Source organism: Macaca mulatta, chromosome 7 (assembly GCF_049350105.2).
Source record: "Macaca mulatta isolate MMU2019108-1 chromosome 7, T2T-MMU8v2.0, whole genome shotgun sequence".
NCBI lineage: Eukaryota > Metazoa > Chordata > Mammalia > Primates > Cercopithecidae > Macaca > Macaca mulatta.
In genome coordinates this window covers 104,211,229-104,230,480 of record NC_133412.1, presented here as the reverse complement: position 1 = coordinate 104,230,480, position 19,252 = coordinate 104,211,229, and the positions used below count along the sequence as shown (strand labels likewise).

At 41.3% G+C, this 19,252-nt stretch overlaps 2 protein-coding genes across 28 annotated transcripts in view; one reads left to right on the top strand and one right to left on the bottom strand.

The window, feature by feature from the left end:
* HECTD1 (HECT domain E3 ubiquitin protein ligase 1) overlaps positions 1-8,439 on the top strand; it is a 112,469-nt gene extending 104,030 nt beyond the window's left edge. For 25 of the 26 annotated variants that reach the window (XM_077938616.1, XM_077938612.1, XM_077938615.1 and 22 more), the window contains 7 exons: positions 227-364; positions 676-1,283; positions 2,275-2,353; positions 2,447-2,540; positions 5,443-5,593; positions 7,225-7,369; positions 7,482-8,439. In XM_077938616.1, the coding sequence (XP_077794742.1) occupies positions 227-364; positions 676-1,283; positions 2,275-2,353; positions 2,447-2,540; positions 5,443-5,593; positions 7,225-7,369; positions 7,482-7,619 (1,353 nt within the window). In that variant the 3' untranslated portion in view covers positions 7,620-8,439. 26 annotated transcript variants of the gene reach the window in all.
* Positions 8,440-15,039: 6,600 nt separating this feature from the next.
* The window catches only part of AP4S1 (adaptor related protein complex 4 subunit sigma 1), a 75,910-nt gene continuing 71,697 nt past the window's right edge, over positions 15,040-19,252 (bottom strand). For both annotated transcript variants that reach the window (XM_077940821.1, XM_015143494.3), the window contains exon 6: positions 15,040-15,559. In XM_077940821.1, the coding sequence (XP_077796947.1) occupies positions 15,431-15,559 (129 nt within the window). In that variant the 3' untranslated portion in view covers positions 15,040-15,430. The remainder of the gene's footprint in view (positions 15,560-19,252) is intronic.

The following is a 19,252-nucleotide window of genomic DNA, read 5'->3' as shown; positions in this document are numbered from 1 at the left end:
AATGTGTGAATGATGCTTGGCACAGTGCTTAAGCATGTAATAGTGTACAGGTGGACTCTTCAGAAAAATTACAATAACACTCCTATGCTGTTTATAATATATACACTGCTATTTTGAAAAAAGGTATACTACTGGATCAGATATGATAAATTTTGGCAAGAATTAGATTATTTTAAAAATACCCCAAACTTTATTTTAACCCACAATTTATTTGTTCATATTTTAGGTTGAGTTTTTAGGAGAAGAAGGAACTGGCTTGGGACCCACATTAGAGTTTTATGCTCTGGTGGCAGCGGAATTCCAGAGAACTGACTTGGGAGCTTGGCTTTGTGATGATAATTTTCCAGATGATGAATCTCGTCACGTAAGAATATTTCTTATTTTGTGACTTGAGTTGTGACTCTGTTTTCAAAAGTGTTAAAAATAGGTTATGTGTTCAGAACATAAGCCAGGTTTCTGACTCTACTTTTATTATTGAATAATCTTGATACAACTAAAATATTTCTAAAGCGATAAAATTTAGTCACCAAAAGCTATTTAATAAAATTACATACTTTTAGATAGCCAAATTCATGAAGATGTTTAGTTTATGGATTTTTTTCTTAGATGATGATAGGCTTAGTTTCTATTACCTTTTGTTTAATTTTATTTGCATTTCACCCTCTAAAAAATTAGGTTGATCTTGGAGGTGGATTGAAACCTCCTGGATATTATGTGCAGAGGTCATGTGGACTGTTCACGGCACCATTTCCACAGGATAGTGATGAGCTTGAAAGGATCACGAAACTGTTTCATTTCCTTGGAATTTTCTTGGCCAAATGCATTCAAGACAATAGACTTGTGGACTTACCTATTTCTAAACCTTTTTTTAAACTTATGTGTATGGGTGACATTAAAAGCAATATGAGTAAACTGATTTATGAGTCACGAGGTGATAGAGACTTACACTGTACTGAAAGTCAGTCTGAAGCTTCTACAGAAGAAGGTCATGATTCACTCTCAGTAGGAAGCTTTGAAGAGGATTCAAAATCAGAATTTATTCTTGATCCCCCTAAACCAAAACCCCCGGCTTGGTTTAATGGAATTTTGACTTGGGAAGACTTTGAATTAGTAAACCCACACAGAGCCAGATTTTTAAAAGAAATTAAAGACCTTGCTATCAAGAGGCGCCAAATTTTAAGCAACAAAGGTCTTTCTGAAGATGAGAAGAACACAAAATTACAGGAACTAGTGCTGAAGAATCCATCAGGTTCTGGGCCTCCACTTAGCATAGAGGATTTAGGGTAAGCATTATATGTACATTCTTCAATCCAATGGATGAATAAGTTCTAAAGCTTTTGTTTCTTTGTCCTCACTGATTTGCAATATATGAGAAAACAGTCTGTCAAAAACAGTAATATGCTGTAGGAAATACTGATGATCGACTTGAACCTTGATTTAATATTATAAAGACAACACTCAGAATACTAGAATATTAGTTTATTAATCATCAGACCTTTAGAAGATTACCTGACTTAGCCAATGTGAATTTATATGCCTGTGTAAAATGTCTAGAGTCAACAATATTTTGACAAATTCATCTGCTAATATATGGCCCACTTTGCAAAGCTCAAAAATTGGTTGGTATGTCAGCTTTATCACCAGTGGCTGTAGTAGCTGAGATGCTGCAGATCTTTTGATAAAACTCTGTTACTTTATGTACAGGTAATTATCATATCTTCAGCTGTGGTTTTAGGTTAACTGCAAGGCCTTTTTTTTTTTTTTTTTTTTTAATGTTCGCTGATAATGTTGGTAAGCTGTGTTTGATAAATGGTTATATAGTCAAGGTTTTTTTTTTTAATGCATATTTTTGTACATAGCATGATTGACTTCAGTGAAGCAACAGTTTCTTCCTAAAAGACTTATAAACGTTGCCATCATAATTAATTGCAAAATTTTTAGTTAATTAATTTTGTGCCATAAGTTAGAAGTAAAATATAGAAAGGTGGTTTCATGCAATCTTCGCAAAGCCAGACAGATTTGGTAACAGCTGGCCTAGTAGATTTTGTCCATAGAATATTGCATTTAAAAAGGCCTCGACTTCTTCTAAGCTGGTGTACTGATTTTGTTGGAGGAGGAGGGGGCTGGGAATTATGGTTTTGATAGCCATGTTATTATATTTATTTAATTTTTTCTCTTGTACCCACTGATGGCAGATGATAGTCATGTTATAAAAATTAAACACCCTTAGTAGTAGCTGCATGTCAGTTAATTTAATCTTTTTTGTCCTCCCAGTTTAAATTTCCAGTTTTGCCCTTCCTCAAGAATATATGGTTTCACAGCTGTGGATCTCAAGCCAAGTGGTGAAGATGAGGTAAAAAAAAGTTCTGAAATATCCTCTTAGCAAAGCCAGTTGTACTAGACACTCCTGAAATATTTCTAGATACTGACAGATTTTCTTTTGCAGATGATAACAATGGATAATGCAGAAGAATATGTGGATTTGATGTTTGACTTTTGTATGCATACAGGTATTCAGAAACAAATGGAAGCCTTTAGAGGTAATTTTAAAGGATTTTTAGCATAATTGCTCTCCTTTGACTTTGAGACAGTTGAAATTATGGTCAAGAATTGCTGGTGGTTGGCTGGGCATAGTGGCTAACGCCTGTAATCCCAGCACTTTGGGAGGCCGAGGCGGGCAGATCATCTGAGGTTGAGAGTTCAAGATCAGCCTGACCAACATGGAGAAACCCCATCTCCACTAAAAATACAAAATTAGCTGGGCATGGTGGCGCATGCCCGTAATCCCAGCTACTCGGGAGACTGAGGCAGGAGAATCGCTTGAACCCAGGAGGCGAGGTTGCGGTGAGCCGAGATCATGCCATTGCACTCCAGCCTGGGTGATGAGCAAAACTCTGTCGCAAAAAAAAAAAAAAAAAAGAATTGCTGGTTGTCGGGTGTGGTGGTGCTCACGCCTATAATCTCAGCACTTTGGGAGGCTGAAGCAGGAGGATCGTTTGAACCCAGGAGTTCAAGACCAGCCTGGGCAACACGGCAAGACCCCATCTCTACAAAACATTTTTTAAAAAATTAGCCAGATGTGGTGGCATGTGCCTGTGGTCCCAGCTACCTGTGAGGCTGAAGTGAGAGAATAGTCTGAGCGTGGGAGGCTGAGGCTGCAGTGAGCCATGTTTGTGCCACTGCACTCCAGCCTGGGCAACAGAGGGAGACCTTGCCTCAACAAAGAAAGAAAGAAAGTGGACATAGGTTGCATACATTCTAGATTACTTGATCAGGATGAATTAAACCATGAAAGAATCATGATGGGAACGAGTATATTATATGGTAAATCACTTTTGAAAATGAGAACACAGTTTTGCCTGACTTGTATGACAGAAACTGCTGGCGAACTCCAGACTGAGTAGTAACAAGAATTTGCATACTGACCATAGCAACTGAATGTTCTCTCTCTCTTCACATTTGTAATAAGCAGGGATTTCTTTTTTTTTTTTTTTTTTTTTTTTTTTTTTGAGACGGAGTCTCGCTCTGCCGCCCAGGCTGGAGTGCAATGGCCAGATATCGGCTCACTGCAAGCTCCGCCTCCCGGGTTTACGCCATTCTCCTGCCTCAGCCGCTGGAGTAGCTGGGACTACAGGCGCCCGCCACCTCGCCCGGCTAGTTTTTTGTATTTTTTAGTAGAGACGGGGTTTCACCATGTTAGCCAGGATGCTCTCTATCTCCTGACCTTGTGATCCGCCCATCTCGGCCTCCCAGAGTGCTGGGATTACAGGCTTGAGCCACCGCGCCCGGCTAAGCAGGGATTTCTTTTTTTTCTTTTTTCTTTTTTTTTTGAGGCAGAATCTCACTCTGTTGCTCAGGCTGGAGTGCAGTGGTGCGATCTCGGCTCACTGCAAGCTCTGCATCCTGGGTTCACGCCATTCTCCTGCCTCAGCCTCCGGAGTGGCTGGGACTACAGGCGCCCACGACCACGCCAGGCTAATTTTTTGTATTTTTAGTAGAGAAGGGGTTTCACCGTGTTAGCCAGGATGGTCTCGATCTCCTGCGCTCGCGATCTGCCCGCCTCGGCCTCCCAAACAGTTTTAATTTCAAGCTGTCTTAATTAGCCGGGCGCGGTGGCTCAAGCCTGTAATCCCAGCACTTTGGGAGGCCGAGACGGGCGCATTACGAGGTCAGAAGATCGAGACCATCCTAGCTAATATGGTGAAACCCCGTCTCTACTAAAAAATACAAAAAACTAGCCGGGCGAGGTGGCGGGCGCCTGTAGTCCCAGCTACTCGGGAGGCTGAGGCAGGAGAATGGCGTGAACCCGGGAGGCGGAGCTTGCAGTGAGCTGAGATCCGGCCACTGCACTCCAGCCCGGGCAATAGAGCGAGACTCCGTCTCAAAAAAAAAAAAAAAAAACAAGCTGTCTTAATTTATGCTTGTTTATTCAAACATTTATGAATGTTGAATATTCATCTTCCGTCCATTTCATTGGTAATGAGTATTTTTTAATTGTTACATAATATATGTACATGTTTATGGGGCATTTTGATACATAAATTGTGTAATGATAAAAATCGGTATTTAGGATATCCATCATCTTGGACATTTATCATTTCTCTGTGTTGGGAACATTAAAATTATTCTCTTCTAGCTTCTTTGAAATATACAATATATGACTGTTAACTATAGTCACCCTACTATGTTAGAAAACCTTAGAACTTACTCCTTTTATTTAATTGTAAGTTTGTACTCATTAAACTACCTCTCTTCATCCATCTCCACATGCAACACTCCCAGCCTCTGATATCATCCTTTTCTTTACCTTTATGAAATCAACTTTGTTGTTGTTTGTTTGTTTAAGACGGAGTTTTTGCTCTTGTTGCCCAGGCTAAGAGTGCAATGGCACGATCTCGGCTCACTGCAACCTCCACCTCCCAGGTTCAAGCAATTCTCCTGCCTTAGTCTCCTGAGTAGCTGGGATTACAGGCATGTGCCACAACACCCGGCTAATTCTGTATTTTTAGTGGAGATGGGGTTTCTCCATGTTGGTCAGGCTGGTCTCAAACTCCCAACCTCAGGTGATCTGCCTGCCTCGGCCTCCGAAAGTGCTGGGATTACAGGTGTGAGACACCTTGCCTGGCCAAGATCAACTTTTTAAGTTCCCACATATGAGTGGGAATATGTGATGCTTGTCTTTCTGTGCCTGGCTTTTTTCACTTAATATAATGACCTCCAGTTCCACCCATGTTCCTACAAATGAAAAGATTTCATTCTTTTTCATGGTTGCATAGTATTCCATTGTGTATATATACCACATTTTCTTTACACATTCATTCCTTGATAGATACTTAGATTGATTTTGATAATGGGTATTTTGGTTTGAAATTTGGTATTTTGGAATCATAACTTGGAAACTGAGTTGTATGTTTTTTGTGTTTCTGTACATGTATGATGTAGATGGGTTTAATAAAGTTTTTCCAATGGAGAAGTTAAGTTCCTTCAGCCATGAAGAAGTCCAAATGATTCTTTGTGGAAACCAGTCACCATCCTGGGCAGCAGAAGATATTATCAATTACACTGAACCTAAGCTGGGTTATACACGTGACAGGTATGTGATACTATTTTCTAAGATCAACAAAATTATTTATATTCCCCAAATCAAGTGACAGGTTCTCTAAAGTAAACTATAACTCAATGAATTACATTCATAAAGTAAGTGAGAAAGCAGTGGTGTCTCACAGTGACCAGAATGCATATCCATTGATAAGGCTGGGAGGATACAAAAAGACAACTGATATCAGGCCGGGCGCAGTGGCTCACACCTGTAATCCCAGCACTTTGGGAGGCTAAGGCGGGCGAATCACTTGAGGTCAGGAGTTTGAGACCAGCCTGGCCAACATGGTGAAACCTTGTTTCTACTAAAAATACCAAAAATTAGCTGGGCGTGGTGGCAGACGCCTATAATTCCAGCTATTCGGGAGGCTGAGGCAGGAGAATCACTTGAACCCAGGAAGTGGAGGTTGCAGTGAGACAAGATCGTGCTATTGCACTCCAGCCTGGGCAACAAGAGTGAAACTCCATCTCAAAAAAAAAAAAAGACAGCTGACATCATGGTTGATGTTGATTCCTTTTCTCATTGTGTTTTAATTGTTCATTTTTAAAATTTGGTAAATTGTAAGCTGTTAGGCTATACTACATTTATATTAAACTTTTTATTGAATATAACAGATAAGTACACACGTCATATATACAGTTTAGAGGATTTTCTCAAAATGCACACACCTATATATCCAGAATATGAAGCAACTTCAAAAATCCCCCTTCCCACGATATTCTTTTCTGTTAATTTAATCACCATATGTTGATCAGTTTTGCTTGCTTTTGAACTTTTAATGTAAAATCATGTAGTCTGTTTTCTTTGTGGTCTGGTTTCTTTTGAGTAACATGATCATGAGATTTATCCATGTTCTGGCATATAGTTCATTTACTATTTCATTACACAAATTCATTTACACAAGTTCATTTACTATTTCATTACACAAATTTATCACAAGATAATTATTTTGCTGGAACAAAAATCGATTATTTCAGATCCCCTTTGGTATATTTATCCATATTTGGAATGATTTTGCAAATGCATCCTATGTTTTTATGATTTACTGACTTTGTTGCATAATAGATGGACCCCATACACCATCAGTATTTTTTAGTTCTTACAATTTATAAGTGCAAGACAGGCTTTGAGGGATTTTTTTTTTTTTTTTTTTTTTTGAGATGTAGTTTCACTCTTGTTGTCCAGGCTGGAGTGCAATGGCATAATCCTGGCTCACTGAAACCTCTGCCTCCCAGTTTCAAGCGATTCTCCTGCCTTAGCCTCCCAAGTAGCTGGGATTACAGGCATGCGCCACCATGCCCAGCTAATTTTGTATTTTTAGTAGAGATGGGGTTTCACCATGTTCATCAGGCTGGTCTCAAACTCCTGACCTCAGGTGATCCATCCGCCTCATCCTCCCAAGGTGCTGGAATTACAGGTATGAGCCACCACACCTGGCCAGGGATATTTTTAAAGTAGCTTGTCTTAGCCCATTTCATACTTACCCAAGAGTCTCTAGATGTGTTGTTCTTCTGGTGTGAGGATATTGTTTTTTAGGGGGCTTGTTGCTGGCTGACAAAGTAGTGGTAGTGATTTTCATTTAAATCTGCAGTCAACTCAGTATAACTATATTTTTGTTCTTTTAGCCCTGGTTTCCTGAGGTTTGTGAGGGTTTTATGTGGCATGTCTTCTGATGAAAGGAAAGCATTCTTGCAGTTTACCACTGGTTGTTCAACTCTACCCCCAGGTGGACTGGCTAACCTGCATCCCAGGCTCACGGTTGTACGCAAGGTACAAGCTCTGTGGCTAATTGGGAATCCAAATGAAATTTAGTTACTTTACTTTTGAAAGAAAGAAGTATTTAAACTCATGGTCTTCTGTTGTGTTTGCTTTCTTGCTGTAGGTTGACGCTACTGATGCAAGCTATCCATCAGTCAATACATGTGTGCATTACCTTAAGTTGCCTGAATATTCTTCCGAGGAGATCATGAGAGAGCGCCTGCTAGCTGCTACAATGGAGAAAGGCTTTCATCTCAATTGAGCTTTGAAGTGCAATGGGAGACATCAGAGACTTTAAAAATACTAGTGAAGCCTCTTGTGTTTATGTGCAGAGAAGTATATGATCCTCCACGCTAATGACACTTGCCTTTTTTTCCACCATTAAGGCTTTAAGAACATGTGGAATAAGTTTGTTAGCTGCTAATGACAAAACAAATCCTGTAACTACCCAGCCAGCAAGTATATAGCACAGAACACTGTGTTACTTTACAAGGGCTTATGTGACTGGAATAAGGTGGTCCTACTTGACTGTTCCAAAGAGCAGCTTCTCAGATCTTCAGTGTTCACTGGTAAATTTCTAACAGTGTATTTGTGTAAAGTTTGTCATTTCATACTCCATACACTACAGTTGCCGTCACTGATCCCTGTTTTGCTGGCTTTTAAGCTACTTGGTCAAAAATCCTGCTTCCTTAAAACATAGAGAATTAATGAGCATCTCAAGCTTTTTCTTTTCCTTTTTAATGATGCCTGCACTATCAAGAGTATTCTAGTGTTCTCTCTTTGTTTGGCATATAATCATGCACCAACCTTTTATTTCTTTAAGGTGGGAGTATATTTTTATTTGCTAAATGCCGTACTATGAAGATCAAAGTCTTAAGTGTGTTTGTGCAGCTCAAAAATAAAGATGTATTAAGGGGGGAAAACACTGGTCTAAGTGCAAGGCACACTTAAAGCAAGTTTTACTTTTGGTTGTATTTTCTTTGTATATTATAAACATTTATTTAACTTGTTGCCGTTTGAAGTAAAAAATTTCCAAAATGTATGCTCAACAATAATGATTAAAATGTTTGCAGCGTACAAAACTGTGTCGTTTGACTATTTCAGTGCAATCATCAGACTTCAGAGCTTTACCATGTACTTGTCATTTTGAATCATCCACAGTTTTCTGAAATTACTACATAAAGAAATGTGTTTTTCTATAGTAAATACGGTTATTAAAATTGAAAGACTAGAAGAAATATATATTCACACACTTGTGATCCAACGGTTGGGTTCAGTTTTAAAGTATGCCTCAGCTAGAACTGACCAGTTACTTGTGTTAATTGTTTTAAAAAACACCAGATCCACAACTATTATATCTGCAGGGATATGTAAAGTGAGGATGTAAGAAAGATCCAAGAATGATTTTTAAATGTTGTGTTAGTGTCAAAAGAAAACACAAAGATACTGCTGTTTTGTGGTTTTGAAGAAGGGACTGTATTTCCAAATTCCAAAGTGGATTTTCCAAATTCCAGTTATTACCATATCTGTGCTTATAGGTGAAAGGAATGACACTAGGCCTGATTTAGCCAAATAGCTTCTTTTTTTTTTTTTTTCCTTAAAGATAGGGTCTTGCTGTATTACCCAGGCTGGTCTCAAACTCCTAGGTTCAAGCAATCCTCCCACCACAGCTTCTGGAGTAGCTGGGATTACAGATGTGTACCACCACACCTGGCTCACATGTTTTTTAAGGAACCAAAAGCATGTTTGAAATTGCCGAATACTGACTGTTTAAAAGGCAAATTCTTTTCCTATAAGAGATACCTTCTGCTATAATTACTAGTCTCTAAGATATCTATCAGTAGTCAGCTTTTACCAAGACTAGCCTGGCACCAGGGTTAGCAAACTATGGCCTGCTGCATGTTTTTGAATGGCCTATGGCTAAGCATGACTTTAAAATTTTAAAATTGTTGGGGAAAAAAATCAAAAGAATAATATTTTATGTGAAAATTATGAAATTTAAATTTCAGTGTCACAAACACAGCCACGTTCATTCATTTACATGGTTGCTTTTGCACTACAATGGCAGAATTGAGTAGTTGGCAGAGACCATATGGCCCACAAAGCCTAAAATATTTACTATTTGGCCCTTTACAGAAAAAGCTTGCTGAACCCTGGTCTAGCAAGTGGCTACAGCAGATAAGTTGATAGCTTTACATAAAATCGGGCAGGGCACGGTGGCTCACATCTGTAATCCCAGCACTTTGAGAGGCCAAGCAGGGTGGATCAACTGAGGTCAGGAGTTTGAGACCAGCCCGACCAACATGGTGAAACCCTGTCTCTACTAAAAATACAAAAATTAGCTGGGCGTGATGGCACATACCTGTAATCCCAGCTACTCTGGAGGCTGAAGCAGGAGAATCACTTGAACCCAGGACGCAGAGGTTGCAGTGAGCCGAGATTGTGCCATTGCACTCCAGCCTGGGCAACAAGAGTGAAACTCAAATAAAAACAAAAAGTTTACATACAATCGTAGCTGTTTTTGAAATATTAGGAGTCTTCCTCAGAAAAAATCTAAGAACAAGGTAAGGCTGACCAAATGTAAGTATGAAAAGTCACTTAAAGCATCTTAGTGAAGTTAGATGGAGACACAGCCTGTAAGTACAGATACGCATGAGTCAAGTGTTCTGAGACATCTACTGGGGTCTCCACCTCAACTGTAAGTTCTTAAATATTGTTTCCTATGATACCTACCAACTATTTTTTTTCAACTGTTATTCTCTCAAGGTTCTAAAATCTGTGCCAAGATGTAATTCAACTACTATTTTGGTGTGACCCCAAAATTAATTTTGTTCACTCCCTAGCTACTCTGGTGTACCAGTTTCAGCAGTTACCTGAATGTGCTACTGATTAAGTACCTACCAACTAGGACAGTGTTGCCCAACTACTGTGTCTCAGAAAGGCCTTCATAGCACTTTGGTCTAGACTGGGCTTTCCCCAGACCTTGGCTACTTGATACAAAGGTGTATCTGTACACACAAACCACTAATTGTTCCCACAGGTTGAAGCCTTCCTTTTGCCTTCCTGAACGAGTCCAAAAACAACTTGGGTTTGGAGTCCTCTATTGACTTTCTGCGTTTTTACAGATATAAACCTTGATACTGCAAGTGGATTTTTAGAAGAGGGTAAAAAAAAGGCTCCTCTGCCTACTGCCCACAATACACAGACAAACCAAACAGAACAGTGCTGAATGGTATCTCTGAAATGTGCATTTGGCCAGGCGCGGTGGCTCACACCTGTAATCCCAGCACTTTGGGAAGCCAAAGGCGGGCGAATCACTTGAGGTCAGGGTTTTGAGACTAGCCTGGCCAACATGATGAAACCCCATCTCTACTAAAAATACAAAAATTAGTCCAGTGTGGTGGCACACGCCTGTAATCCCAGTTGCTCAGGAGGCTGAGGCAGGAGAATTGCTTGAATCCGGGAGGCGGAGGTGGCAGTGAGCTGAGATCATGCCACTGCATTTCAGCCTGGACAACTGAGCAAGACTCTTGTCTCAAAAAAGAAAAAAAAAATGCATTTATGCATTTATGTCCTATTTTAGAGGCTGGAGTGTCACAGAAGAATGAACTATTGGATCATTCCATAGGCTGGGACTGTATCTTAATATACCAAAAATAGATTTTGGCTGGGCAGGGTAGCTCATGCCTGTAATCCTTGCACTTTGGGAGGCTGAGGTGGGAGGATTGTTTGAGCCCAGGAGTTTGAGATCAGCCTGGGGAACATAGTGAGACCCTGTCTATAGTTAAAGAAAAAAGATTTCTACTTTCTTCACTGTACCTGACCTCCCACCCCTACATACATGTATATAGACCTCCCTATTCTTGGGGGATAAGTTCTAAGACCCCCAGTGGATATCTGAAACTGAGGATAGTACCAAATCATATATATATAGAGAGAGAGAGAGAGAGAGAATGTTTTTTTGTATACATACATACCTATGATAAAGTTTATAAATTAGGCACACTAAGATTAACAATAATGGAACAATTATTACAATATACTGTAAGAAAGTTATGTGGAAGCTGGGCATGGTGGTGTGCACCTATAGCTCCAGCTACTTGGAAGGCTGAGCAGGAGGATGGCTTGAGCCCAGGAGTTCAAATCCAGCCTAACAGTGACCCCATCTCTTAAAAAACAAAAGATGGCCAGGTGTGGTAGCTCATGCCTATAATCCCAGCACTTTCAGAGGCTGAGGTAAGGAGGAGCGCTTGAGCCCAGGAATTCAAGACCAGCCTGGGCAACATATGGAGACCTCGTCTCTACAAAAAATAAGAAAAATTAGCTCAGTAGGGTGGCACACAAGCTGAGATGGGAGGATCGCTCGAGCCCAGGGGGTTGAGGCTGCAGTGAGCCGTAATCATGCCACTGCACTGCAGCCTGGGCAACAGAGCGAGGCCCTGTCTTAAAAAAAAAAAAAAAAAGAAAAAGAAAAATTATATATAGATGAATATATATGAATGTAGTCTCTCTCAAGACCTTATTGTACTGTACTCACCCTTCTCTTGATCTGTCCATCTGGTAACCAAGACAGTTACTAAATGTCAAGTGGGGAGTGTATACAGCATGCATATGCTGGACAACGGGACGATTCACCTCCCAGGCACGATGGAGCAGGACCGAGCAGGACAAAGCTGGACGGTGCAAGATTTCATCACATTACTCAGAATGGCATGCAGTTTAAAACTTATACATTGTTTATTTCTGGAATTTTCTATTTAATATTTTGGGACCTCAGTTGACCATGAGTAACACAAACCACAGAATGCGAAACAGTGGATAAGAGAGGGATTATTGTCCATACTTTCGCCTAAGACAGTTGTGTATATTCTGTTAACTGGGTAGCAAAAGCATATAGAAAGGTTTTGGGGGGATGCAGTGCATTGCTCTTCTGTAATGACAGTAATTTACAAGACATTGCAGGAGGAGGGGTTAGAGGAGTGAAGGGAGGAAGAGAAGGATTCATGCCTATCTGTACAGATACATTTTCTTGCATTCCACTTTTTTTTTTTTTTTTTTGAGACGGAGTCTCACTCTGTTGCCCAGTCTGGAGTGCAGTGGCACAATCTCGATCTCAGCTCACTGCAACCTCTGCCTCCTGGTTTCAAGTGATCCTCCTACCGCAGCCTCCCAAGTAGCTGGGATTATAGGCATGTGCCACCATGCCCGGATAATTTTTTGTATTTTTAATAGAGACAGGGTCTCACCATGTTGGTCACGCTGGTCTTGAACTCCTGACCTCAAATGATCTACCCACCTTGGCCTCCCAAAGTGCTGGGATTATAGGCATGAGCCACCGTGTCTGACTGCATTCTACTTTTAAACTTTGAACTACATTTCATTAACAGTAAGCTTATTAATAAGCAAACCCTTTAAAATGTGGCATAAAAAGACTGGGCACAGTGGCTCAGGCCTGTAATCCCAACACTTTGGGAGGCAAAGGCAGATGGATCATGTGACCGCAGGAATTTGAGACCAGTCTGGGCAACATGGCGAAACCCTATCTCTACAACAAAATACAAAAATTAGCTGGGTGGAGCAGGTGTGCGCCTGTGGTCCCAGTTACTTGGGAGGCTGAGGTGGGAGGATCACCTGCGCCCAGGAGGTAGAGGCTGCAGTGAGGTGTGATCACACCACTGCACTCCAGCCTGGGAGACAGAGGGAGATGCTGTCTCCAAAAAACAAACAAAAAAAGGGGCATAAAAGATAGCTGTAGCGACTCTCAATGTTTGACCATCCATTATTTGAAAGTAATGTTCTCTATAGAATTAATTACATAATGGCATTGTAATTACTAAGTGCCCTTAAAATGAGTATCAAAGGCTTTTACAAACTGGCAAATAAAATTTAACTCTGCAATCTTTGTTAGGTACATGTTATAAAAGTTTTTTTGTTTTGATTTGGTTTTTTTGAGGCAGGGCCTCACTCCATTACCCAGGTTGGAGTGCAGCATTGTGATCATAGTTCACTGCAGCCTCAAACTCCTGGGCTTGATCAATCCTCCCACCTCAGCCTCATGAGTACTTAGGAATACAGGTGCTCACTACCACAGCTGGCTAACTTTTTAATTAATTATTTATTTATTTTTAGAGACAGTCTCACTCTTGCCCAGGCTGGAGTGCAGTGGCATGATCTCGGCCTACTGCAACCTCTGCGTCCCGGGTTCAAGCAATTCTACTGCCTCAGCCTCCCGAGTAGCTGGGATTAGAGGTGCCTGCCACCATGCCTGGCTAATTTTTTGTATGTTTAGTAGAGACAAGGTTTTACCATGTTGGCCAGGCTGGTTTCAAACTCCTGACCTCAAGTGATCCACCTGCCTCGGCCTCCCAAAGTGCTAGGATTACAGGCATGAGCCACCACACTTGGCTAATTATTTATTTTTTGTAGAGATGTGGTCTTGCTGTGTTGCCCAGGCTGGTCTTGAACTAATGGGCTCAAGGAATCCTCCTACCTTGGCCCCCCAAAGTGTTGGGATTACAGACCTGAGCCACTGCACTCAGACTTCTTTATTTTCGAGACAGGATGGAGTACAGTGACACAATCATAGTTCATTGCAGACTCGAACTCCTGGGCTCAAGCAATCCTTCTGCCTCAGACTCCCAAGTAGTTGAGACTACAGGTATGTGCCACCACGCCTGGCTAATTTTTGTATTTTTTGTAGAGACGAGGTCTGTGTTGCCCAGGCTGGTCTTGAATTTCTGGCCTCAAGTGATCCTCCTTCCTCAGCCTCCCAAAGTGCAGGGGTTACAGGTGTGAGCCACTGCACCAGCCCCACATTATAAAGATTTTAAAGCTAGGCCAGGAAAGTTCAAGGTTGTAGTACAACATGATCATGCCTGTGAATAGCCACTGCAGTCCAGCCTGGACAACACAGCAAGACCCGCTTCTCTTAAAAAACAAAACAACAACAACAACAACAAAAAACACGTCTTGGCTGGGCATGGTGGCTCATGCTTGTAATTCCAGCAATTTGGGAGGCCGAGGTGGGTGGATCACTTGAGGTCAGGAGTTCAAGAACAGCCTGGCCAACATGGTGAAACACCGTCTCTACTAAAAATACAAAAATTAGCCAGGCATGGTGGCACATACGTACAGTCGCAGCTACTCAGGAGGCTGAGGCAGGAGAATTGCTTGAACCCAGAGGTGGAGGTTGCAGTGAGCTGAGATCACGCCATTGCACTCCGGCCTGGGTGACAGAGTGAGACTCCATCTAAAAACACACACACACACACACACACACACACACACACACACATCTCTTAAAAAGTAAAGTTTACTAAGTCTTTTAAAGGAATAAGACAGCCTTCAGAAGTTGGGCACTGTGGCTCATGTCTGTAATCCCAGCACTTTGGGAGGCTGAGGCAGGCAGATCACCTGAGGTCAGGAGTTTGAGACCAGCCTGGCCAACATGGTGAAACTCCATCTCTACTAAAAATACAAAAATTTTTTGTATTTTTGTATTTTTTGTGGTGGCGCATGCCTGTAGTCCCAGCTCAGAAGCTGAGGCAGGAGAATCGCTTGATTCCGGGAAGTGGAAGTTGCAGTGAGCCGAGAATGCGCTGAGCGACAGAGCTAGACCAGACTCCCTCTCAAAAAAAGAAAAAAAAAAGACAGCCTTCAGAAAACAGCATTACTCAAAATGCCTTGTGTTTAAATTTTAAAACTTTATTGGCTGACAGAAAACTGCCATGCTTTCTTCCCACTACCATCCTGCTATTCCTGAATTTGATTTGCAAAAAGAAGCATAGACCAATAAGGGTCAACAGAATTTAAAGAAGTGGGAAAGATATGTTTACAATTAGAATATAAAACTTCTCTCTCAGTTTAAAAAAATTTTTTTTCTTTTACATATTTTAAAGTACAGCTTTGTTTTCTTTTTAGGAACTGTGGGAAACGCCGATTTATAATGTCTTTGGAAGGATACCCCATTTTGTAATTGTGGTCTTCCAGATTCTTCTTGGTTACAGATGTTGAGATGTATTCCACGGTACTCGCATTTCTGATAAATCCATGTTGTCTGGAAGAGGCTTCCTTTCAGCTTTCTGACATCTTATCAAGAATTAGTAGAGGGGCAAGAATTCTTGCCCTGTTAGTTTCCACAATGCAGCCATTTAACACCATCTCATCCAAAATGATGTGTACTTTATCCAAATTAAACATTATCTAGGGTTATATTAAGGAAATTAGTTTAAAGTTATAAAAATGTTAACATTCAGTAAAAATTTGTGGCTTAACCTGGAGTTTTCCCAGTGTAAATTAGTCTAAGCATGAGGTTTTTTGTACAGAATTTCTGAAATTAAATTTAAAACTGGCATCCATATTAGAAATTGTTACCTTCACATATACATACCTAGTTTCACCTTGGTTAAGCTAACAGGTTAAGTAGGGATAAAAACGAAACAGCTACATTTTTTAACCAAAGGGATAGGGAGTCTACTAAGTGCTAGAGAACACAGCAAGTGTCATGTGGCAAGAGAATGACCTGAACTCAAAAATAATGGTGTCCTCCCAGACAACAATAATAACAGTAACAACCATTTGTTGAATGCTCCTGTTCCAGATATTGTGTTGAGTTTCAGCCCTCTGTAAATCTCTGATGTATGTTGTTACATATTATCCTTAGTTTACCCAGGATCAAACAGGTTCAAAGCATAGTCCAAAGCCACATGGCTAGCAAATGCCAGGATGGAATTTAAATCCAAAGCTTGGCCTTGACTGCTCTGCTTCCAGGCTCCTCAGGAGCGGCTAGACACCTCCCTCCTCAGCCCCCAAACCTCCACCCCAAAATAAATGCCTTGTTCCTTCAGTTATCTTCTCTGTCAGACAGACTGACGTAAAAATAATTATGAGGAGAAAACGAATGAAGAAGGCAGGGCGTAATAAAAATTTCTGGATTTTGGCCGGGCGCGGTGGCTCAAGCCTGTAATCCCAGCACTTTGGGAGGCCGAGGCGGGCGGATCACAAGGTCAGGAGATCGAGACCACAGTGAAACCCCGTCTCTACTAAAAATACAAAAAAATTAGCCGGGCGCGGTGGCGGGCGCCTGTAGTCCCAGCTACTCAGGAGGCTGAGGCAGGAGAATGGCGGGAACCCGGGAGGCGGAGCTTGCAGTGAGCCGAGATCGCGCCACTGCACTCCAACCTGGGCAACAGCGTGAGACTCCGTCTCAAAAAAAATAAAAATAAAAATAAAAAAAATAAAAAAATAAAATAAAAAAATTTCTGGATTTCAAGACAGTATCTCTTACAAATGGGTAGTTCTAAGAAGTCATTTGAGAATGATGGAGCCACTTTGGCTTACAGGTGTTCTTTTTTTTTTTTTTTTTTTTTTTTTTGAGATGGAGTCTTGCTCTGTCGCCCAGGCTGGAGTGCAGTGGCGTGATCTCGGCTCACTGCAAGCTCCGCCTCCCGGGTTTATGCCATTCTCCTGCCTCAGCCTCCCCAGTAGCTGGGACTACAGGCACCCGCCACCACGCCCGGCTAATTTTTTTGTATTTTTTTTTTTAGTAGAGATGGGGTTTCACCGTGTTAGTCAGGATGGTCTCGATCTCCTGACCTTGTGATACGCCCGTCTCGGCCTCCCAAAGTGCTGGGATTACAGGCGTGAGCCACCGCGCCCGGCCGGCTTACAGGTGTTCTTACTGGAAAGTTAGCATGGGGCATCAGGAAAGAAGAAAATATTGTTAGACTATGATGTCTAGCAAACTAGAAAGAACTAAATACTTCCCTCAAGAATCCCTTCAACTGAATACCTAACTTTTCTTTTGTGAAAGAAGGGGAACTGGAATGAGATGATGACAATGAATGTTTCTCAATTCTACACTTTAATATCTGAAGTTCTGTATCTACTTATAAAGAGCAGGATCACGGTCTGTTACAGAAACAAAAACAGTTGACAGATTGTTTCAAACAAACTTCATTCAACAAATAGGTAATTCAAAGCGCTAGGGGAGTTCAAAATTAAATCTTTGTAAAGTGAATTGTTCCCACTTGATTTTTTTCAACCAGACCAGATGTTCAAAGTCTACACTGTATTTGCTTAGTGAAGTGCAACTACACAGAATAGGACAAACGGTGAATGACTTTAAAGTTTTTATTAGGCTCTGTGTGAATATCTAATTAAGCTCTGTGCAAATAGTCCTCCAGCAGAATAAACTGTTTTCCAGGGGCCCATGGGAACTGTCCTTAAGTGACCCAGAAAAAAAAAAAAAAAAAAAGCATCACTCTGATATACCTATTAATAATGTCTTCCAATTATACAGATGACTGCTTTGTCCCATGGCCAAACTGGGACTGGAATGTTAGGCCCTTGACTCCAACCTGTTCACTAGACCCAGAAGCCAGAACTTAGGTGAGACAAAGTAGGAATGGCAGCCAGGTATATACAGAAAGGCAGAGCTGAGAAGCACAGGTGGCTACGTGAAAAATGGCCTACAGAACCTTCCTGTTGTACTCACTAAGGGCAATGAAAGCCTTAGTGCCTTTGAAAATGTCACCTTCTCCAAGATAACTTCCTTTGAGATACAAGGAAATCTAATTTTAACCCATGAATTGGTTTGGGGATCAAGCTGCTCTGTGGCCTGCCCCATCTCCGGCAAGCAGAGGATCCGCTGTTCAGATGTCGCCTTGAGCAACTGCCCAACTGTTTTGAAATTCAGATCAGAATTTACTGCTAAATCATATAAACCACTGACATCCCCACATTACAAGGACAAGGTCCTCCAGCAAGTCAATTTCCCAACATCCTGGAAACATGAGTTGCTCAGTGAGGTCACTGTATACTGTGGACATGTGACTGCCTGTGTATCTGTGTATCTGACTCAAACTAACAATCATGCAGCTTTCTGGCACTATATGGGGAAACTACAGACCAAATCCACTGTGAGGCAAAGGGCTGAAAGCTGATTTCCCCCTGGAATCATGTGACTCTTTTAAAATAAGAATCCAGCTGTTGTTTACATCTTGATTTGGTTTATGAGCAACTTGTACACCCTGGTGAGGCCAAGAGTAATGGCATTTCGGCCATATGCCAGGTAAGCAGGGACCAAAAAATACCCTATATGCTAAGCCCATGGAATAAACACACTGCAATGGTGACATTTGAAATAGGAGGAAGTAAGAAGGGCCCAGACTGTTGGTATACTAATGTAGTGAGCTGAGAATGGCTATTGAAAGATGGTCTTACCTTCAGGCTATAATGAACTTGATTGACTCTAAAGATCCTAAGGAAACTTGTTTTCTTTCATGGGTCCCAGAGGTTGAGCTGACATGAACTAGAAACAATCTCCCAAAGAAGGGAGTTACTGAAGTCCATTTTCTCCCAACCTAGAAAGCTAAGAACCTTTCTGAATTTTCACATAATGTGGATTGGAATTGAACATTGCAGGGCTCATAGAATATTAGTGCCACTTGAAATCAACTTTTTAATTACAGTGATTGAAATGAGGCTGGGTGCAGTGGCTCATGCCTGTAATCCCAGCACTTTGGGAGGCCGAGGCGGATGGATTACCAGAGGTCAGGAGTTCAAGACCAGCCTGGCCAATAAACCCTGTCTCTACTAAAAATACAAAAATTAGCTGGGCATGGTGGCATGCGCCCGTAATCCCAGCTACTCGGGAGGCTCAGGCAGGAGAATCACTTGAACCTGGGAGGAGGAGGTTGCAGTGAGCCGAAATGGGGCCACTGCACTCCAGCCTGGGCAACAGAGTAAGACTCTGTCTCAAAATAAATAAATAAATAAAAATGAAAATAAATAAATAAAGTGATTGAAATGTTTATGGTCCCATCATTGGAATTTTATTTTTTTTTTTAGATGCAGCTTCTCTCTATTGCTCAGGCTAGAGTGGAGTGGCGTGAT